At 34.7% G+C, this 20,379-nt stretch overlaps 1 protein-coding gene across 6 annotated transcripts in view; it reads right to left on the reverse strand.

The window, feature by feature from the left end:
• Positions 1–607: 607 nt before the first annotated feature.
• The window catches only part of METTL4 (methyltransferase 4, N6-adenosine), a 31,692-nt gene continuing 11,920 nt past the window's right edge, over positions 608–20,379 (reverse strand). For 5 of the 6 annotated variants that reach the window (XM_023647546.2, XM_070275579.1, XM_005612779.4 and 2 more), the window contains 6 exons: positions 19,835–20,201; positions 17,741–17,810; positions 10,922–11,096; positions 8,364–8,470; positions 7,887–7,978; positions 1,201–2,307 (listed from right to left, as the gene is read on the reverse strand). In XM_023647546.2, coding sequence (XP_023503314.2) covers positions 2,162–2,307; positions 7,887–7,978; positions 8,364–8,470; positions 10,922–11,096; positions 17,741–17,810; positions 19,835–20,201 — 957 coding nt within the window. In that variant the 3' untranslated portion in view covers positions 1,201–2,161. Of the gene's footprint in view, positions 2,308–7,886; positions 7,979–8,363; positions 8,471–10,921; positions 11,097–17,740; positions 17,811–19,834; positions 20,202–20,379 lie in introns of all 6 variants that reach the window. The other variant, XM_005612778.4, reaches the window with a different exon arrangement.

Raw genomic sequence — 20,379 nt, forward strand, 5'->3', positions numbered from 1 at the left:
CATAAAGATACATGCACCCCTATGTTCACTGCAGCATTATTCACAATAGCCAAGACTTGGAAGCAAATTAGGTGCCCATTAAGGGACAAATGGATAAAGAAGATGTGGTACATATACATGATGGAGTAATACTCAGGCATAAGAAATGATGAATTCCAGCCATTTGTGACAATACGGATGGACCTTGAGAGTATTAAGCTAAGTGAAATAAGTCAGAGGGAGAAAGTCAAATACCATATGATCTCACTCATAAGTAGAAGATAAATACAATGACAAACACACACATAGCACCAGAGATTGAATTAGTGGTTCCCAGAGGGGAAGGGGTTTGGGAGGAGGGTGAAAGGGGTAATTAGGCACATGTATGTGGTGATGGATTGTAATTAGTCTTTGGGTGGTGAACATGATGTAATCTACACAGAATTCAAAATATATTATGACCTACACCTGAAAGTTATATAATGTTATAATCCAACGTTACTGCAACAAAAAAAAATACAAAGCTAAACCTCTGATACTATACTCACACAATCAAAGAATGAACAAACTTGAAAAAGTAATATTTTTCTTTGGCAAAATCAGTAAACAAATTTGCAACCTTGTCAAATGATCATTTCCATCTAACATTTTACTTAGTAGATAAACATTCGTAAAAAATTTGTAAATAGCATAAATACTTTTCTCAAAATGCTAAGTGAAAGAAGCCAGACACAATAGATTATATATTTTAGATTCCATTTATATAATATTCCGAAAAAGCAAAACTAGGGCCGACCCAGTGGCACAGTGGTTAAGTTTGTGCCCTCCGCTTTGGCAGCCTGGAGTTTGCAGGTTCAGATCCTGGGTGCAGACTTACACACCACTCATCAAGCCATACTGTGGTGACATCCCACATAGAAGAACTAGAAGGACTTACAACTAGAAGATACAACTATGTACTAGGGCTTTGGGGAGGAAAAAAAAAAGCAGGAAGATTAGCAACAGACGTTAACTCAGGGCCAATCTTCCTCACCAAAAATAACAATAATAATAATAAAGCAAAACTAATGATAGAAAACAAATCATTGTTTGCCAAGCCAGGGGTGGGAGGAGGGCACTGACTGAAAAGGGACATATGAGTTTTGGGGGTAAAGGAAATGTTCTATATCATGATTACGGTGATAGACAACCATATATATGTTTTCAAAACTCACCAAACTCTACACTGAAAATTGGAGAATTTTATTACGTGAAAATTATACTTCAAGAGTTTCTAAAAGGTTATACATAATAAGTCAACATGCTTTTCAAAGAATAATTTCAGTGTAAACATTTTACTTAGTAAACAAATTATTTGTAGAAAATTTGTAAATAATATAAATATGTTTTTCATAATCATAAACAGTATTTACTTTCTGATTTTTTATAAGAAATATTTTTTAATTTTTTTCTAGAAAAACAAACAAAACTAAGAAGTACTTAAAAGTGACCTTGAATGCAATTTAAAACCCTCCAAAAATGTTTCGTAAACTCAGTACAATGATGTAGTACCTTGCAAGTCTCAATACTTTTCCCAGAACATAACAGAGGTTGTAAATTCGGGTTGTATAGGGTCAAGTAAACAATATAAGTGAGTAGCAGGGAGCAAGTGGTACTGTGGTAAACTGGAGAGCACCGTCTTTCCCATGTGAGTTGCCACCACTGGGTCCTGCAGATTGATGCCAGGAAAGAACACCAGCCACGGTGTAGCCAGAGCTTCTGATGTGTAAAGAGGAGCAGAAATCTGGACTTTTATGTGAAATTCCTGATATTTTAGAAAGATGGTTCAAATTTTTTACAACACTGTATGGGCCAAACAAAACACATCCATAGGCAGAATTATCACCTCTGGTCCACAGTGCATGCTTTGTGAACTTTTTCAAATAACAAAGTCTTGCCATCCTTCGAATTGCTTACCTCTTTATTTGTACTGACTCTAGAATAATGTGGAATACTACTGCGATTGAAGTCAAATTCATCTCAAAATTACATGAAGGCTAGTCACTTCTGGTCATTTTGCTGAAAAACCAAATCCTGTTTACATGTCTAAGCATACTGGTTGGTAATAAAAGGAAAAATCCGTTAGAATAAAAGGAGAAGTGGTGAAGAAAAACTGAAGAAAATCATAACTTTAAGATCATAGTCAGCTTCTAGAATCCAGAGCAATAAAATAATCCACATGTTGAAATTTGAGAACTTCATTGCCCCAACTAGTCCAACCTGGCTGTAAATTTCGAGCAAACAATTCCAAACATTTCCCATCTGGCTTGATATAGTCTTTTAGAACCTCTGTCCAAAAAAGAGAAAAAACACAAAAATTATTATTAAGAAAGGAATCAATATCATTTTAGCAGTTAAGAGTAGAAAAGCAGGGACGTTTCCTTAAAAAGAAATACAGCAAATTAATTTCAAGGATGTCATCACAGGCTTTACTATTTATAATTAGAAAGACATTTGAAATAAATACCCCTGAGACTGGGAACAATACCATCAGAACTTTCAGGAGTCCTCATTTATCGGTTTTCATTTATAGATGAGAGATGAGGATTTTAACACCCATACCAGTGACTTTTCAGTTTTCCAATACTGCTGACATATCTCCTGAGTACTAACTCAATTTATCTTTTAATAAATGTAATCCATGCATGAAAAAGAAGTCCACAGGAACAATACAAACACAACCCACCTAAAAAACTAAGATAAAATATACGTCTCCGCAAACATACTTCAGTGAAAGAGCAGGAAATGAAGAGGTGGACACAGACGGAAATATTCAGAACATATAACCAAAAACTAACTAAACTACCTTAGCTATAACTTGGTAGTACTAAGAACGTCCCCTCACTCTCAAATTATATCTCCTTCTTTACCTAAAATTTTATCATATAATTTCCACCATTAAGTCTTCCTTATTCAATATATTAAACTACTGAAAATCATATATTGTTGAGGAAAAAGATCCTCATATACATATTGGCTAAAGAGCTGTTATCTACCCTAACAGAAAGAAAACAATGCCACAGAAACTATTTTTTAAAGCACATACTCATTTGGATAACAAACATTTAAATGAGTTTAACCTTCATCACGTTGCTGGTTAGCTATATTAACCACGTTACAGGAACTGGGTGTGAAAATAACAATTCAGGAATGAAAAGTCACTAGAACAGGGTAAAATATAGTTCTTAATTGCTCTACAAGATTGAGCTTGGAAGAAATCTATCAAATTCCTTTTAGGGATGAGAAAGATTCCTTAGGAATACTTGATATAGGTATAGTTTAAAAGACAATACATGAAAGATTTTATGTTTCATAATGTTCTTCAATTGCTCTCACAGCAAAATAATTGTTTATTTGTCTGAAAGCACTGGTCCTGTTTATCAAAAGTCAAAGAATTAAAAGTATTGCCTATAACTCAACTGAACTCAAATTTGGGCTTTGATAACTTATAGAAGATACTGACAAAAAGACTTCTAGTCCTTTCATAAGTAATGTTACTAAACTTGAAAGATTTCCCCAGAGTCTTAGAGGATAATAAATCTATATCATTTTTCCATTTTTTCCCCATGAAGTCAATGCCTTACTGACCTCGATTCACTTTTAATGTGGTCTGAGGTGATACCGAAGCAAGGTTTTGTTTGCTTGTTTTTGCTTGTTTGTTCAGTTTTTCAGTACAAAAATGCTGGCAATTCTATTTTAGAACTTTAAACTAGAGTCTGAACTGGAGTCAGCCAGTCAAAAATGTTTACTATTCTGAGCACCTACTATAATCAGTGCTCCGGGACTTAACGAAGGAAAGAGACATTCATGTGTTCTAAGAGCTCACAATCTAATAGAAAAAGATGGCCAGGTACTTGGAGTGGAAAAATACATACAACCGAAATCCATTTACCACCTCCTACCTTCTCAATGTAACACATTTCTGCATGGCTTTTTTCTTTCTAGTTGAGAAAGCAGAAAATCAAGCAGTAACGTTTTTACAATGTTAACCATATATGCTTAATTTCAAAACAAGGTGAAAGAAACAAAGGCAAATTAATGGAAATGCTTTATTCTTACTAATTTCAAATAAGTATTTATTGCATCATAAATGCAAGATCTTAAAAATTCTCATCACAAGAAAAAATTATGTAACTACGTGTGGTGATGGATGTTAACAAGACTTTTATTCTTGTGATCAGCAATCATCTCAACAATATACACAAGTATCAAATCACTATGTTGTACACCTGAAACTAACACAATGTTATATGTCAATCATATCTCAATAAAAAAAGTAAATTCAAATGTATAGATTTAAATATGAGCATCACATTTTTATACTTAGATAATCACATAACATCTGGCATTAGAAAAACATACTTCTAACCAATGCAGAGGAAGTAATCCATGCATAGCCAGTCAGTCTCCTTTGGCAGGGCTGGAGAAGTGGCTCAAATGTCAGTGCATAGCATCTCATTAAACTATGTTTTACTCTTCAAATAGAAACTGTTAGTGAGTAAAGTAGCAAAAAGGAGTGGAAATCTCTCTAAAGTAAATACAAAAAAATCTTGACTAAAATACTTTTATTTCATAATTTTTCTACCTTAAATCTTTAAACTTAAGACTACACATTTATAACGTTAGGTTTTAAGCCATAGCTATTGACGGCTTATCTTTCAATCTTTAAGAGGAAGCTTCAAAACTTAAAAGTAGAGTAAATGTATCATTTTGAAATGGAATATACTGCCGATTTGGTCTTTTTTTTTTTTTACATTTTGTAGTGGAAAAAACAAATTAAAACTTTTAAGAAAAGATTGGTGTTTCTAGAAGCAAAAGAGAGAAGAGCTCGCTTTATGAATTTGTAGAAAGGAGTTTAAGAATATTTATTTACATGGCAAAGTTCTAAGCATTGTATATAGAACATATATTATCTCAAATCTTAGAGTTATGATTTCAGAGTAAAACATACTGCAGAAATCCGAAAGTTGCTTTCTAGTGGCTTTAATCTGTATGGCTCTACACCTAAAATAGATGCACTTGCTATATACTAACATGAACTCAAAATAAAGAATTACAAACACTTCTTGTCTACCACTACTGAACCAAAACATAAGGATTATATGCTATCAAGTCATGCAGACTTTTTCCCCAAAAATCTAACTTTTGTTTTCAAATGTTCTCAATCCTAAAAATGTGTTTGTGCTGCTCTCTACCGGAAATATGGCAGAAGTGCATTTCATAGATTAATTTTTATTACTATTGATAAAAGGCTAATTTTTATTCACTATTTTAAAACTTTGTCTCTAAGGCTAATCTTCAAATGTAATTTTATTCTATTTAAAGGAATTGATAAATAGTTTAACTAGCACTGGGAATGAAAGGCTTTGGGTCTTAGCTTTTGAATTTTTAAAAGCAAAAAACAGCCTTAAGACAAACACTAAATTAAGCTTTGGTACTCACCAATTGATAAAAAGAAAATTCAAATGAGAAGAATACAAATTATATTTCCTTCATCGAGTATAACTGGTGCCAAACATAGTTTTTTTCCTCCAAGAAGAGTACAATCTCATTTTTCATTTAAGGCATGTAGTTAATGTATTAAAGAGTCTATGATAGTCCAAAATTTAAAGGCGATTATTCAGAGAATCTCTCTAGGTCAAGAATGGATCAACAGGTAGACATCTGAATATTTCTCAAATGAAGTGACACTTACTCTTCTGCATAAGTGATTTAAGATAATAGAAATCCTAAGTGCTACCAATAAAAATCCCTTTGGGAATTTGTATTCAATTTCCTATGTATCCTAGCTCATGAAGTAACCCATATTCTGGAAAACAGTATGATAGGTTGGTGGCCTGTAGTTTTCCTGAGTGGAAGCTTGACGGTTTGGGGTTATCTAAGCAGGGATCACCAAATTAATAAAGTATATATTCCTGAAGAAATTTTTTGAATAAACTTGAGTAAAATTTTTTGAGTAAACTTTGAATACCAAATTCAGTATTTCCCAAGGACTTACATTCCTATTTTTTTAAACTCTCACTTGGAAAATTTAGCATTTACTGAGCTAATATACGCTACAGAATTTCAAATATGTTATAACCAATCCTCACAACTCTGAAAGATTAAATTTCAGGATTCTCTCTTTAAATGAGGGCTTTGAGGTGGAAAATGACTAGAGTAACTCACTCAAGTGGCAGAGCCAGGATACAAATTCACGTTAATCAATCTCCAAAGCCAACACTTCCCACTATGCCTTGCTGCTCAGTTTCACTGAGCCGTGAACATTACAGTAGAGCATTAGGACCAGGAGGAACTGCAGGCTGCAGCAATTACCTTCCCCACGGTTCAGAAGAGCAACACTACCTAACGTAAAACTGAGAGTCTCTACCAAATAGCAAGGGAATTCTAACCATCCTCTGACTGCTATTCTGAGCTCTTGGTCTTAGAACAAGCAAAGGATAAAGCCCTGGTAGTAAAATTAAGTTCCTCGCTGAACTACAGTCCTCAGATGCCCCATCAGTCTCCACTCTGTCAAGGTCATAAGTAACCGATAGTAAGGAGAACCTGAAAAACGGCACGAGAGGAAAGGCTGAGGTAATACAGAACTAATCTATGCAGCAGGCCTGGTCGTCTGGTGGATCTGATCTTGCTTCAACAGTGTTTGTACAGAATATACCTGGGGACTCCCTTCTTCCAGCCTCTGCTCACCCTCCAACCTCCTTTCCAGTCACAACCTCTGGGACAAGCCAACACTGTTTTTCGGTGGTTAGCTCCTTATTGCCAACCAAGCAAGAGCTCCCAGATCCATCAGAATTATTCCACTGAGGCAGACCGCCATCAACCACCTGGTCAATCTGCATCTGTAGGGCTCCTACACCTGCCTCTCTTGGGGCTTCTACTTTGACTGCGATGACGTGGCTCTGGAGGACATGGGTTAACTCTTCTGCAAGTTGGCAAGTTGGCCAAGCCTGGTTAAAGATGCAAAACCAGCACCGCAGCCACACCCTCTCCCAGGACATGAAGAAACTTTCCCAAGGTGAGCGGAATAAAGCCCTGGACCTCATGGAAGCCACCATGGCCCTGAATAAGAATCTGAACCAGGTGCTTTGGGGTCTGCATATCCTGGGTTCTGACTGCACAGACTCCCATCTCTGTGACTTTCTGGAGAACCACTTCCTGGATGAGGAGGTGAAACTCATCAAGAAGAGGGACGACTACTTGACTAACCTCCACAAGCTGACCTGCCCTCAGGCTGGGCTGGGTGAGTATGTCTTCTAATGGCTCATCCTCAAGCACGACTAGGAGCATCCAGAGCCAAGAAGCCTTTGAGGGGCCCCTCTGCATTCCCCTGGTGTCAAGAGCTTCTGCCTGAGCCTCTCCCTGCAGCCACTAGGCAGCGTTTTAACCAGCCTGGAGGCCCCTCCCAAGCTGTGGACCAAATGGAAACAATAAATCTTTCTGCAGCAAAAAGAAAAAAAAAAACTATTCAGGGCCAGCCCAGTAGTGCAGCAGTTAAGTTCACACATTCCGCTTCTCGGTGGCCCAGGGTTTGCCGGTTCGGATCCCGGGTGCGAACATGGCACCACTTGGCAAAAGCCATGCTGTGGTAGGCATCCCACGTATAAAGCAGAGGAAGATAGGCACGGATGTTACCTCAGGGCCAGTCTTCCTCAGCAAAAAGAGGAGGATTGGCAGCAGATGTTAGCTCAGGGCTAATCTTCCTCAAAAAAAAAAAATTCATAAATTCTGCTATAAAATTTTAAAATATTAATTAAAATAACACATATCTGACTTAATTTCCAAATCTCTAGACCATTCAAATACTAAATTCAATCCTTTTTTCAATTTGACAGAAGTCATAACAATTCTATTTTATAAAAACCTACCAGCAAGTGGTGGCTTATGTGAGTGAAGAGTACAGGGCACACTGACAATTAACTTGTGATCTGGAATGGGGAGCATTTTTACATCTGCATTCCTATTAAAACAAAACAACAAAGCAAATTATATTTTAAAGGGCAATTTTTTAATATATAAGCCACAATTGCCTTGATTTTTTTCACCTTTCAAATAGTATCTGAATCTAAAATAAATTGAAGAAAGAAACAATAATAGAAATCAACAATTTATGTATTGAGACATTTCCAATAATTTTCTTTTCTACAATAATGACAAACTACAGATAAAACAAAGGATAATATTAAAAATTTCACATGCTATAACATTCACACTTATCTAGTTTGGGCCATTTTCAGATTTTAAAAATGTAAAAATTAAAGAAAATCAATGATCATTGTGTCAATAATTTTTAAAAGCATAACAATTAATACATTTATATAATTTTGAAAAATCATCTTCCCTACCTTAATGGTAAAGCAATTTCTTCTCGAACTCTCCCCAGTATAAGACCTTCATAAGGCTTTTTGTGTGGAGAATCTAATGGGAATACAAACTCTCCTGAATTGGTGATCTGATAGGAAAGAGTCAAAGAAAAAAAAAAAATCATACATCTGTAAATATCCAGGAAAGGGTTTTTTTCCCCTATCACTACATCTTCCACAAAAGAAAAAGAAATTATTAAACCTCTAGGCTAGTGCTGTCCAATAAAAATATAATGTGAGCCACAAAACGCAAGCCACATACATAATTTAATTTTTCTAACAGCAACATTAAAAAAAGTAAAAATGCAGAGAACTGATCGGTGGTTACCAGGGGACGGGGGAGGGGAGGGGAGGGCACAAAGGGTGAAGTGATGTACCCACAACATGACTAACAATAATGTACAACTGAAATTTCACAAGGTTGTAAACTATCATAATCTTAATAAAAAAAAAGTAAAAATGCAGTAACAGTAATCACAATTATATATTTAATCTAATATATCTAAAATATCATTGCAATATGTATCAATTCAAAAAAGTTATTGAGATATGTTACCTTCTTTCTTTCATACTAAGCCTTTAAAATCCAGTGTATATTTTACACTTAACACCACATCTCAATTTTGACTAGTCACATTTCAAGCACTGAGAGCCACATATGGCTAATGACTACCATACTGGACAGAACAGCTATAAGGAATTAAGAAATATTTTAAACATCATTTTATCACCTTGCACACAAAAATCTCTACTCTTCATTAAAATTTGTTCCTGGAAACCATGCCATCATTAATTCATTTATTCATAAGTTCAAATAACATTTACTGATTACTGGCAATGTGACCAAGTAGACTATAATAAAGTATTTTCCTTTATTTATAGGAAATAGTGTCATTAAATACTATCAGAACTAAAATTAATAATGAAAGAAGCTCGAGGATTGATGAGAGAAACAATACTTAGTCCAATCCCTTGGCATTATAAACCCAGAAACTGAATTTTATCATTTCACCCTCAGACTTTCAAAGACTCACCTAAGCTAATCAAACTCAAAACACAATTTATAATAACAATATAAATTCATTAATTAACCACGGAGATACATATTTTCACTGTTAGAATATTCATATCTATTATCTATGGACCTTTTTACCCTATATCAAGGTACCTAAAAAACCAAATCAGTAAAGTCCTTTTATCACCACTAGGGCCCATGAGAGACAGCATCTCTTCCACGCAGTGCTGTATAAATACTGGCAAATTCTTATTCTTTGGATATCCTTTATACTCAATGCAGATTACTCCTTCTGTTATAACAATCTGTGTAATTACCTTCAAGTGTTTCATATAATATATTGTATTTTTGTTTTAAACTCTGGTCAATCATACCATCTCTTAGAACTGATTACTATTGCAAGTGAATAAATAGACTCAGTTTTTACTGTAATAACATTTTACCAGTTTTGATTTCAGAAGGTAACATTTTCCTGTCTTTGGCCCCAGTCTCTGACTATAAGAGGACTGGCATAACAGACAGGGCATAGTGGGGTTTTCTATTCCTGTCATGCTCCTATACCAAATCAACCAAAGTTAAGCCCAAAGTACATGATAAAAGCAAAGATACAACTGTAAATGTTTGTTTGCCAAGTTCCAGAAACAGGTGCAAATAAACAGTGTACACAGCTTCTAGAAGATATTCCAGTAGACTTCAAGGTACACACAATGCACATAAAAATAGAACTCTCCTCTATCTAAAATGAATATACCAGCTGTATAAATATTAAACATTCAGTTGATAATAACCTGGCTTACTTTTTAAAATGTAGGAGGACTTCTGCAGAATTTATCTAAGTAGACAATATATCTTTAAAAGGATGTCCAATGAACTCTGAACTGAGGCCTCATCTTTCTATATTTTTTGGTATTCTTATAGCCAGCAGAGATACTAAAGATCATTCAACCAATCCAAGAGTTGGAATCATTTCTCTCAAAAATAGGCACAGCAGCACGAAAGGCACTGAGGACCTAAGTTAAGATTTAAAGTAAGAAAGGTTCTTGGTCCACCATCTTCCCACCCCTCCCACATTGGGTTACTTTGCTGTTTTCCCTCCCATCCCCAGCAACATAAGAAAAAGGAGAAAGAAGGAAAGAAGTCACAAAGGGTGAATGAAATTGTGGATGTGTAAAGAGGAAGAAGATGAAGGGTAAGACTATTTCTGTGTTTAGTGACAGATTCCCAAAAGTTTTTTTGTTTTTTTAACTACAGACATCAGACCTTCTTAAAATGCCATCCTGATATCTCCCTAAGTGATTCCTAAGGCCAAGAGTGTGGGACTCTACTACAAAAAGACACAGAACAAACAGGTAAAAAACGCCTTGAGAGTAAGGAGACAAAAGTATTTAGCATCAAAGTAAAAGTTTTAATTAGACCATGTTGAAGGAGTAGAGCAGTGACATGTTAAGAATTAAAAAGCAGATACTACCTTTACGTGACTTATATGTCACGCTATATTAAGAAATAAGTTAACTTCTGAACTTACTTTTACCCAGTGCCATTCAGCAACTATCTCCACAGACCAAGAAGGATAAAGTTCTTCCTTTACAAAACGTAGGTGCTTCTGTCTATTGGTCACCCAAGTAATAACAAGACAGTTTGGAGCAGCCAGTTTAGGGATAGGTATTTGCTTTATCTGCAAGGGTGATAAATAACTGTACCTAAAAATAAACAGAAAAAAAAAATTAGCAAAATTCACTGCAAACCAGGGGCTGGCCCCGTGGCCGAGAGGTTAAGTTCGCGCGCTCCGCTGCAGGCGGCCCAGTGTTTCGTTGGTTCGAATCCTGGGCGCGGACATGACACTGCTCATCAAACCACGCTGAGGCAGCGTCCCACATGCCACAACTAGAAGGACCCACAACGAAGAATATACAACTATGTACCGGGGGGCTTTGGGGAGAAAAAGGAAAAAATAAAATCTTTAAAAAAAAAAAAAAAATTTCACTGCAAACCAGAAAAATAAGCAGGGAAAAGAGCTGTATAATACTGACTCCACAAACACAAAGCTCCTATAGCTATTTATTTGTATAAGTAAATATGAAGCCACAGTGACACCCAGTGGATGCATTATTACATGCAGGTCGGAAATAACTTTATTTTTCCTTTTTACTAGTTTAAAATTGTCAGGCTATATTTCTTCATCACTTCTAGATGCATTGCATTTCAATAATTTTACTAATATTTACAACATGCTTTTCTCCCATTAAAAATTAATTTTGTTTTGTTTCCATATCCTGTACATTACACAGGGACCCAGTCACATGAGTTTTGAAACTACTGTCTCAACATTTCATTATATTTTCAACCCTCAGCCTGTCATCCTGCTTCTTTCTTCCACTGGGCTCTCTGAAACCTCCACGCTTTCATTACAAAAAAAAAATTTAAAAATTCTGTAGTCTTGCACCTCCTGGCCATTAATAGCATGAAGTCTATTTCATTTTGCCAGAACACTACCTGCTCTACAATACCCAATCAAATGAATGTGGCCCTTTCTCCAACACACCAGAGAGAGGAGAGGTCAGTATCCTCCCAGCTCCTCTACTGCTGCTGCCAGGCTATATAACTCATCCACCTTTGCATAAAATCTCCTCCTCTTTGAAAAAGATGCTATCCAACTATGCTAGCCTTAGTGTTCCTTATGCAATCCGCTTCCTCCGCACTTTCCATATTCAATGAGGACTTAAGCTCTCAGACTTTTCTACCTCATCAAAACAGATCTTGCTATTATCTTTGCCGTCCTTGCCATTACTGCCATTATGATAATTTCAAAGCACAATCTATATAATGTGCACACCTCAATTATTCTTCTCCTGAACAAATACAATTGCATTCATCCCACTTCAAAACTCCGTTACAGTGGCCATAATCTGGACCTTGTCATCATTCACACTTTCTCCATCTTAGAAACCATAAACTTTCATCTCTGGCCATAACCTCCTATCCCCCACCTATTCTTAGACCTCACCAAAGCACCCAGTGCCCTATCCATCCACCTTACTGAGCCTATCAGTTTCTTCCTGCCCACACTTGCTCCTCTTCTCCACAAATACCAATCACCAATCACTTCCTTGCCCTCTCACCAGTACCCTCAACTCCCATCCCCCCCAACACTCACCCCACAGCTCCTTCAAATCTACAATCTTAAATTCAATTCAACTTCAACACAACTTTTTCAGATGGAAAAATCAAGCGGAGAAAAACGAAGAACTGAAGAATTCGGTCAATTAAATGTATTCTCAGGCTCTCAAAACTACTCAAATCTTTTACTTCTCCTTGGCCAATATCACAAACCCTCACCTATTTTCAAGTCCCTTGCCCAAATTCACTCTTTGCAGATGAAGTTAACTCATAAATCAGTAAAAATACAGGCCACTAGACTCCTTCAACAACCTAAACCTTTCCTCCCTCCTTATATACCTTTACTTATCTATTTCTATATATTTCCTCTTAAGGAAAATGGCATGGCTCACCTATTTAAAGCTTATCCCTCCAGCTGTGTTATCTTATTCTCATCTTCTTATATCTTGTAATGCTAATTATCCCCTCCTTCAGCATTTTCAACCTCTCTAGTAGTTCCTTACCATCAGCCTACAAATATGTTTATACTCTCTGATTCTAATGGAAGAAAGAAGAGAGAGGAACGAAGGAGAGAGGGGGATAGGGAAACAGAAGAGAGAAATTCCCTCACTTCAGTCTCATTCTGTCTACAGCTAAGCTAAGGATTGGTATGCATTTAGTCTTTCTACTTTCTCTCCTTTATTTTATTCTTCAGTTGACTACAATGAGGCTTCTACTACTATATTTGCTCTGGAAAAAGTAAATGACATCCAAATGGCCAAATGCAATAAACACTGGAATCCAGTTCTAACACATGGCAAATGCATGATGTCAGGAAGTGATCAATAAATATTTCTCAAATAAACAAATAAATGAGTAAAACAAATTCAGATCTCATGCACCCAAGTTTCCTGCCATCTACACCAGTATTCTTCCAGTAAACTAGCATTTCTTATAATCAAAGTGATGATTTTAAAAGACTAATAAGTTTGCCACAGTATGAAAAACATCAGGTCAAAAATTTGAAGTTTGATGGTTTCAATAACTGCAGATTTCTTGATTGCTTTAATTTTATTAATTGAGTTGATCTGGGGGGTGGAAAGGATGAAAGAGTCAAATTCCATTTTCTCCTTCTAATCTCCTGGAAACAACTAAGCAAATTCCAAAATATGCATCTGTTGCAATAGAGACTGTGCAATATCACCTATGCAGTATTCTTGCCAAAAATGTTTAATTTAAACCTAATTATGAAGAAATAATCAGACAAATCCAAATTGTGGGAAATCTACAAACAAGGGGCATGGACTCTTAAAAAAATGAGTCAACGTCCTGAAAGATAAAAAAAGGCTGGGAGACCGTTCTACAAGGAACAAAATGAAAAATAAAGAACAAATGTAATGAGTGATCCTTGATTGGATCTTGCATCTGAAAAACAAAAACATAGCCATAAAGAACAGTTTGAGGATAACTGGAGAAATCTGAATATTAATGTATATTGTATAATATTATTACCAATATTAACAGTACCCTTCTTGGCGATGGATGATAATGGTATTGTAGTTTTGTAGGAAAATGTCCTTGTTTTCAAGAGATGCATGTTAAAGAATCTGTGGGTGAAATCATGATGTCTGCAACATCAGATAAAGCCAAGAGATGGAGAGAGAGAAAATGCATGCAGAAGTGGTGAAATATTAATAACTGGTGAATCTAGGGGAAAGGTAATTTGATATTCACATAGCGCTCTTTCAACTTTTCTCAAATTTGGAATTTTTAAAAGCAAAATTTGAGGAAAAGAAGCAATATAAGTCACTACAATGAGATCATAAATATACACTTATAGGATAAATGGGGAAAAAAAGAAAAAGTTCAAAATGTACTATGTAAAACTATCATAAAATACTATAAAAGGAAGGATTCTATTATTCAGAGTTATAAAAGCTGTTCCCCAAAGATGCTGCTAATTATGATCAAACATTTGTTTACTTTTTTAAACTTGCATAGCCTATTCAAGAATAAGATATAAAAAACTATTAATTTTCATTAAAATAAAAGGAAGGAAATGAAATTTAAGCTAGTTTTTTAAAAAAATAATTCTTGGAGAAAACTGGAACACATTACCAAAGAATATTATAGAACTGGCCTCTTTGATTCTTTTGAATTTAATACTTAACTCTAATAATGAGAACCAATGGGGAACAAATGATGCTTGGACAATTGGATATCCAAATGCAAAAGAATAAAATTGTATTTATACTTTATACCATATATAAAATTAAACTCAAAATAGGTCAAACACCTAAATGTGAGAGCTAAAAGTCTTAGAAGAAAACACAGGTCTATATCTTCAGGATCTTGGTTAAGGCAATGGTTTCTTTAAAAGAACACCAAAGACACAAGCAACAAAAGGAAAAACAGATAAGCTGGAATTAATCAAAATTTAAAACTTTGTGCTTCAGGAACACTACACAGAAAGTAAAAAGACAACATAGAGAATGGCAGAAAATATTTGCAAATCATAAATCTGATAAGGTTCTAGTATCCAGAATATATAAAGAACACTTACAAACACAACAAAAAGACAACTCAATTTAAAAATGTGCAAAAGATCTGAACAGACATTTCTCCAAGAAGATATACAGATGACCAATAAGGACACGAAAAGAGGCTCAATATCATTAGTCATCAGAGAAATGCAAATCAAAACCATAAGATATTACTTCATACCCACTAGGATGGCTATAATTTTAAAAAACAAAACAAAAAAACAGAAAAATAGTGTTGGCAAGGTTGTGGAGAAACTGGAAGGCTCATGCACTGTTGGCAGGAATGTAAAATGCAAAATGCCACAGTCATGATGGGAAACAGTTTGGTAGTTCCTCAAAGACTTAAAGATAGAGTGACCATGTGATGCAGCAACTCTACTCCTAAGTATATACCCAAGAGAACTGAAAACATATCGCCTGGAGTTAGGCAAACGACAAAGTTTGAAGGCACAGCCCTCAAGACCGCCCTCCCTTCTACAACCAACTGGAAGTTTGGGCAGTTTGCAAAACCACCCTCAGGTTCAATAATTTGTCAGAAAGCCTACTAGAACTTACTGAAAGCTCTTATATTCACGGTTAGTTTATTACAGGGAAAGGTTTATTATAGTTTATTATGTAAAGGTTATTATAGTTTGTTACAGATTAAAATCAGCCAAAGGAAGAGAGTCATATCAGAGTCTGGGAGGGTTTTTCACACACAGAGCTTCCATCGTTCTCTCCCATGGAGTCAGGATGCAATACCTTCTTGGCATACATGTTCACAGGAAAGTTTATGCACAAATGTTCATAGCAACATTATGGCCAAAAATTGGAAAAAATCCAAACATCCATCCACTGATGAATAAATAAATAAATGTGGTATATCCGTATAATGGAATATTATTCAGCCATATAAAGGAATGAAGTACTGATATATGCTACAATATGAATGAACCATGAAAATATATGCCAAATGAAATGAGACAGACACAAACGTCATACACTATACAATTCTATTTACAAGAAATGTCCACAAAGGGCAAGTTCATAGAGACAGAAAATAGGTTAGTGGTTGCCAGGAGATGGGCAAAGGGGTGAACTGGGAGGTATGAAGATTCTTTCTGGGATGATGGAAATATTCTAGAATCAGATATAGTGATGGTTGCACACATTGTGAATACATTAAACCACTTAACTGTACACATTAAAGTGGTCAGATAAAATGGTGAATTTTATCTCAATTTTTAAAAACATATAGTAGCATCCTTCTCTCAAGGAGCTTGCAATCTAATATTCACAATCTCACAGAAAGGACGGATCACTCACTCTTGTGACTAACATAAAGAACAGATAAAAAGTACTAAAATTTGCTAAATGACACCAGAAACTGAGCACCTTTGCCTGGAGGAATCTGGAAAAGCTGTATGGAAGAGGTAACATTTCAGCAGGACTGAGAAGAACAAATAGGTATGAAAGGGGAAAAGATAATTTACAGTCAATTGCCATACAAGATTCTTATCCCTATTCGCCTCCTCTTTCTTATCCCTACAATCTACCCGACCTTTAACTTGACACTCATACCTACCCCACCCCCAAATCCTCTTATTTCTTTGCCTCTACATTCACTTATTTTTCACAGCTGAAGAAGGCGGGGTCAATAAAACATATACATGCAGATAAGCCCATGAAATATGGTTCAAAAATTCATATCACTCTTATTTACGGTAAAAGTATAGAAGAAAAGATGGTATTATACAATCACCATCTGGCAATTACCTTAATAATAACTGATGTGGGCAAGAATCATCAATGGATGCTGTATTAGTTTTCTATTGTTGCTTTCAAAAACGTCAATTTCATGAAACACCAAGAAAGACTGAGGAACTTTTCCAGATGAAAGGATACTAAAGAGACATGACAACTGAACGTAATGCATGATCCAGAATTTTATTTTGCTATAAAGGACATTTCTGGGACAATTGGTAAAACCTGGATAAAGTCTGTAGATGAGATAACACTGTATCAATAAGAGCATCGTATCAATGTTAATTACCTATTTTGACAGTTGCATTATGATTATGTAAGAGAATATCTTTGCTTTTAGGAAATATAGAATGAAATATTTCAGAGCAACTTTCTCTTATTTTTAAGTGGTTTAAAAAAATTATATGTAGTTATAGATACCTACACACATGCATAAACACACACACAGAGAACATCTACATAAATTCTTCATATGATTCTTGCACCTTTAAAAGAAAAAAATCCTATTGGAAAGCTGAAGATAATTGTGGAGAGAAGGAAATTTCATAGGAAGTTTAAATCAAGGTAATAGGAATTGCTCAGTCTAGTAAGAACTGGACAAATTCATTCATAGCAGTTATTAAGGAAAACTACATTTTAGCATATATTTCTAAACTTTAGAATTTGATATCAAAGAAGGCAAAAATGTTGCCCTTTGGTATTCCAAAAACATCCCTGAACTGGTTCAGTCAATAACTTTAGTCATTAATAAATATATTACGCTTGACATTCTTATAACCTATATATAGTTCCAGTTCAAGAGAACTATCTAGTTAGGGGAATTAAAATTTTAAAACTAAAGTTTTTTGGTAGTTTCAGATAACCTATATCACAAAGTAATGGTTTTAGCACATGTAACTAGAATGTACAAAGGACAATAACTTTTAGAAAGCATATCTAATAGATAATTTATTTACACTTACCTGTTACTTCTTTTAACTGACTTGTTCTGCCACGGTGGATCTATCACAATTACATCATATGTTTTCCTACCTGAAATCAAAGATACAATTTTAGAAAATATCTTCCATATGCAATCACTTTAAAAACTAAATATGTTCCTCAAAACTGAAGTGCATTCACTACAGACACAAATATAATGAATGTACCAAAGGGTCTGTGACATTTATTCAAATAGAATAATTTACCTAAAAAAATTAAGAGATTTCCCTTATAATTCTGTACCTCTGGGATTTTAATATCATTTCACCTATTGTTATTTTTGCAAAGACTACCTGAAAATAACTACAGCTCACCAACCTGGACACCAATAATTTGTAAATGCCCTTTAAGTCTTGGAAACCATATTAATACGGTCCTTTCAAACCTAGGTGAGGTTTTATTTTTTGCTTTAATTTTTTATTTTGAAATAACTTCCATCTTATAACTGATACATTGACCATAATAAAATTTTCTCAGTTGTCTACTAGTGTCCTTTTCTCTGGTCCAGGATCTAAACCAGAATTACACATTGCATTTAGCTGCCATGTCTCCTAAACCTCCTCCAGTTGGGAAAGTTCCTCAGTCTTTCTTTGTCTTTTATGACCTTGACACTTTTGAAGGCTACTGGCTAGTTTTTCTATAGAATGTCTTTCAATTTGGATTTGGTACTTCTTCATGATTAAATTTAGGTTAGTTATTTTTGACAAGAGTACTACGTAAGCAATGCTATGCCCTCATCAAAGGAACATGTACAGGATGCCAAAATGTCTCATTATTGGTGATATTACCTTTAATTACTAGGTTAAAGTGTTGTCTGCCAAGCTTCTCCAGTTTTCCCTTTTTAATAAATAAGTATCTTATGGGGAAATACTTTAAGACTGCAGATATCCTGTTTCTCAACTTTTTACCCACTATTTTGATATTCAATGACTATGGTGTTTGACAAATGGAAATTTCCTACTTCCATCATTTCACTCACATTTATTAATTGGAATTCTACTGTAAGGAAGAGCCATCCCTTCTCCCACTTTTATAAACCTAGGTATATTTTTGTCAACATACAATCTCATAAGTAACCAAAAGAATGCAAATTAAAAGAAGTAACAGTTTTTAAACTATTAGAGTAACAAAGATCAAAAAGAATGGAAAAAATGTTCAAACAGAGTATATTTTCTCATTAATTTCTTATTCTGTCATTTATCTTGAAGAATTTACGACACGGTGACATGAATAACCACTCACGTGTAAGATAGTTTGATAGCAATTAAAAGAACTTTTCATTAATAAGCTATGTTATTTAATAACTTAAAATTTTGCTATAAAATATCCAAATAACAATAAATAGTAGATTAAATTCAACTTGATCAATACACCTCTTACATAACTCACCCCTTAAAATATTATAATAGTTATAATTTATTAAAAACACAAATCACTGAGATAAGCAACTGATACAGATTATCTCACTTAATCCTAAAAATGATCTTCAGATGCAAATATTATCATATCCATAGGTTAGGAAACTGAGGCTCAGTTTTACAGAGTGAATAGCCAAAAGACTCAGTTCTAAGCTTCAGAATCTAAATTCAAATTCAGGTCTGGGTGAATGTGGACTTCAATATTTAAAATGTTTAACCTTCTACAGGAAACTATGTCAAGAAATTTTAGACAATAAACTTGAACATTAGCTTAAAATGTAACCTAAAAGACTAGGAATGGTTTGGGGATAAATACGCATATCTAAAGTGTTTCTACTTTACTATAAAGAAAAGTTAAATAAAGTTACTTGGTCAAATCCAATTGTATCCTGAATTTCTGGGTACAAGCAGTAACTGTATTTGCTTTCCTGGGGACTAGTTTTTGACCCTTTGTTCATAATAAGAATTTAAAAATTTTTTTAAATCAAAAGTCAGTACTTAAAATTGAATTTTTAAAAGAAAAATTACACAGAGAAAATTAAGTATTTACCGTATCTTCATAAAATGCTGACCCTCATTCAACGTTCAGACTAGCTCTTGACTTTTGAGGCCACAGAAAAATTACTTTTTCTAATAATAAACATAATAATTACTTACAGTTCAGAAGTGGGTGCATACAAGAAATGTCAGACAAAAGAAAACTGCTTTGCGGTGGCAGCAGGTATTTCTGTCCCATTAAAGTAATCATTTTTGTAAAGCTTGAGTTGTTTTCAACAACCCGTGAAAATACATCCTGCTCTGTAACCATATGATCTTCCATCAATTGTAACGTCTGAAGTTCTACTTCATTCAGAGAAGGCAAATGCTTTGCCATTTCACATAATTCTGCCAAATTGCACGTATCAAGTGGTAAAGTAATGGGCTCACTACACTTGTCCTGTTTTTCAAGAAGAGGATGAAGAAAGCCACTTTTAAGACCTTCTTGGATTAACTGTGAAGAACCATCCAAAATCAGCCCCCTGATCTGTAAGAAAAAAATTTTAAATACATTAAATGGTCACTGACATTAAAACAATTTTCTAAATAATGAAATTCCTACTGTGCTTGAATATTTGAATTTATGGATTGAAATCAACATTCTTAATGCTCACACTAAAATAATTTTACACTACAATGAAAAGAAAAGAATGTGTGAGTATGCC

The sequence above is a fragment of the Equus caballus genome, chromosome 8, assembly GCF_041296265.1.
Source record: "Equus caballus isolate H_3958 breed thoroughbred chromosome 8, TB-T2T, whole genome shotgun sequence".
NCBI classification, from domain to species: domain Eukaryota; kingdom Metazoa; phylum Chordata; class Mammalia; order Perissodactyla; family Equidae; genus Equus; species Equus caballus.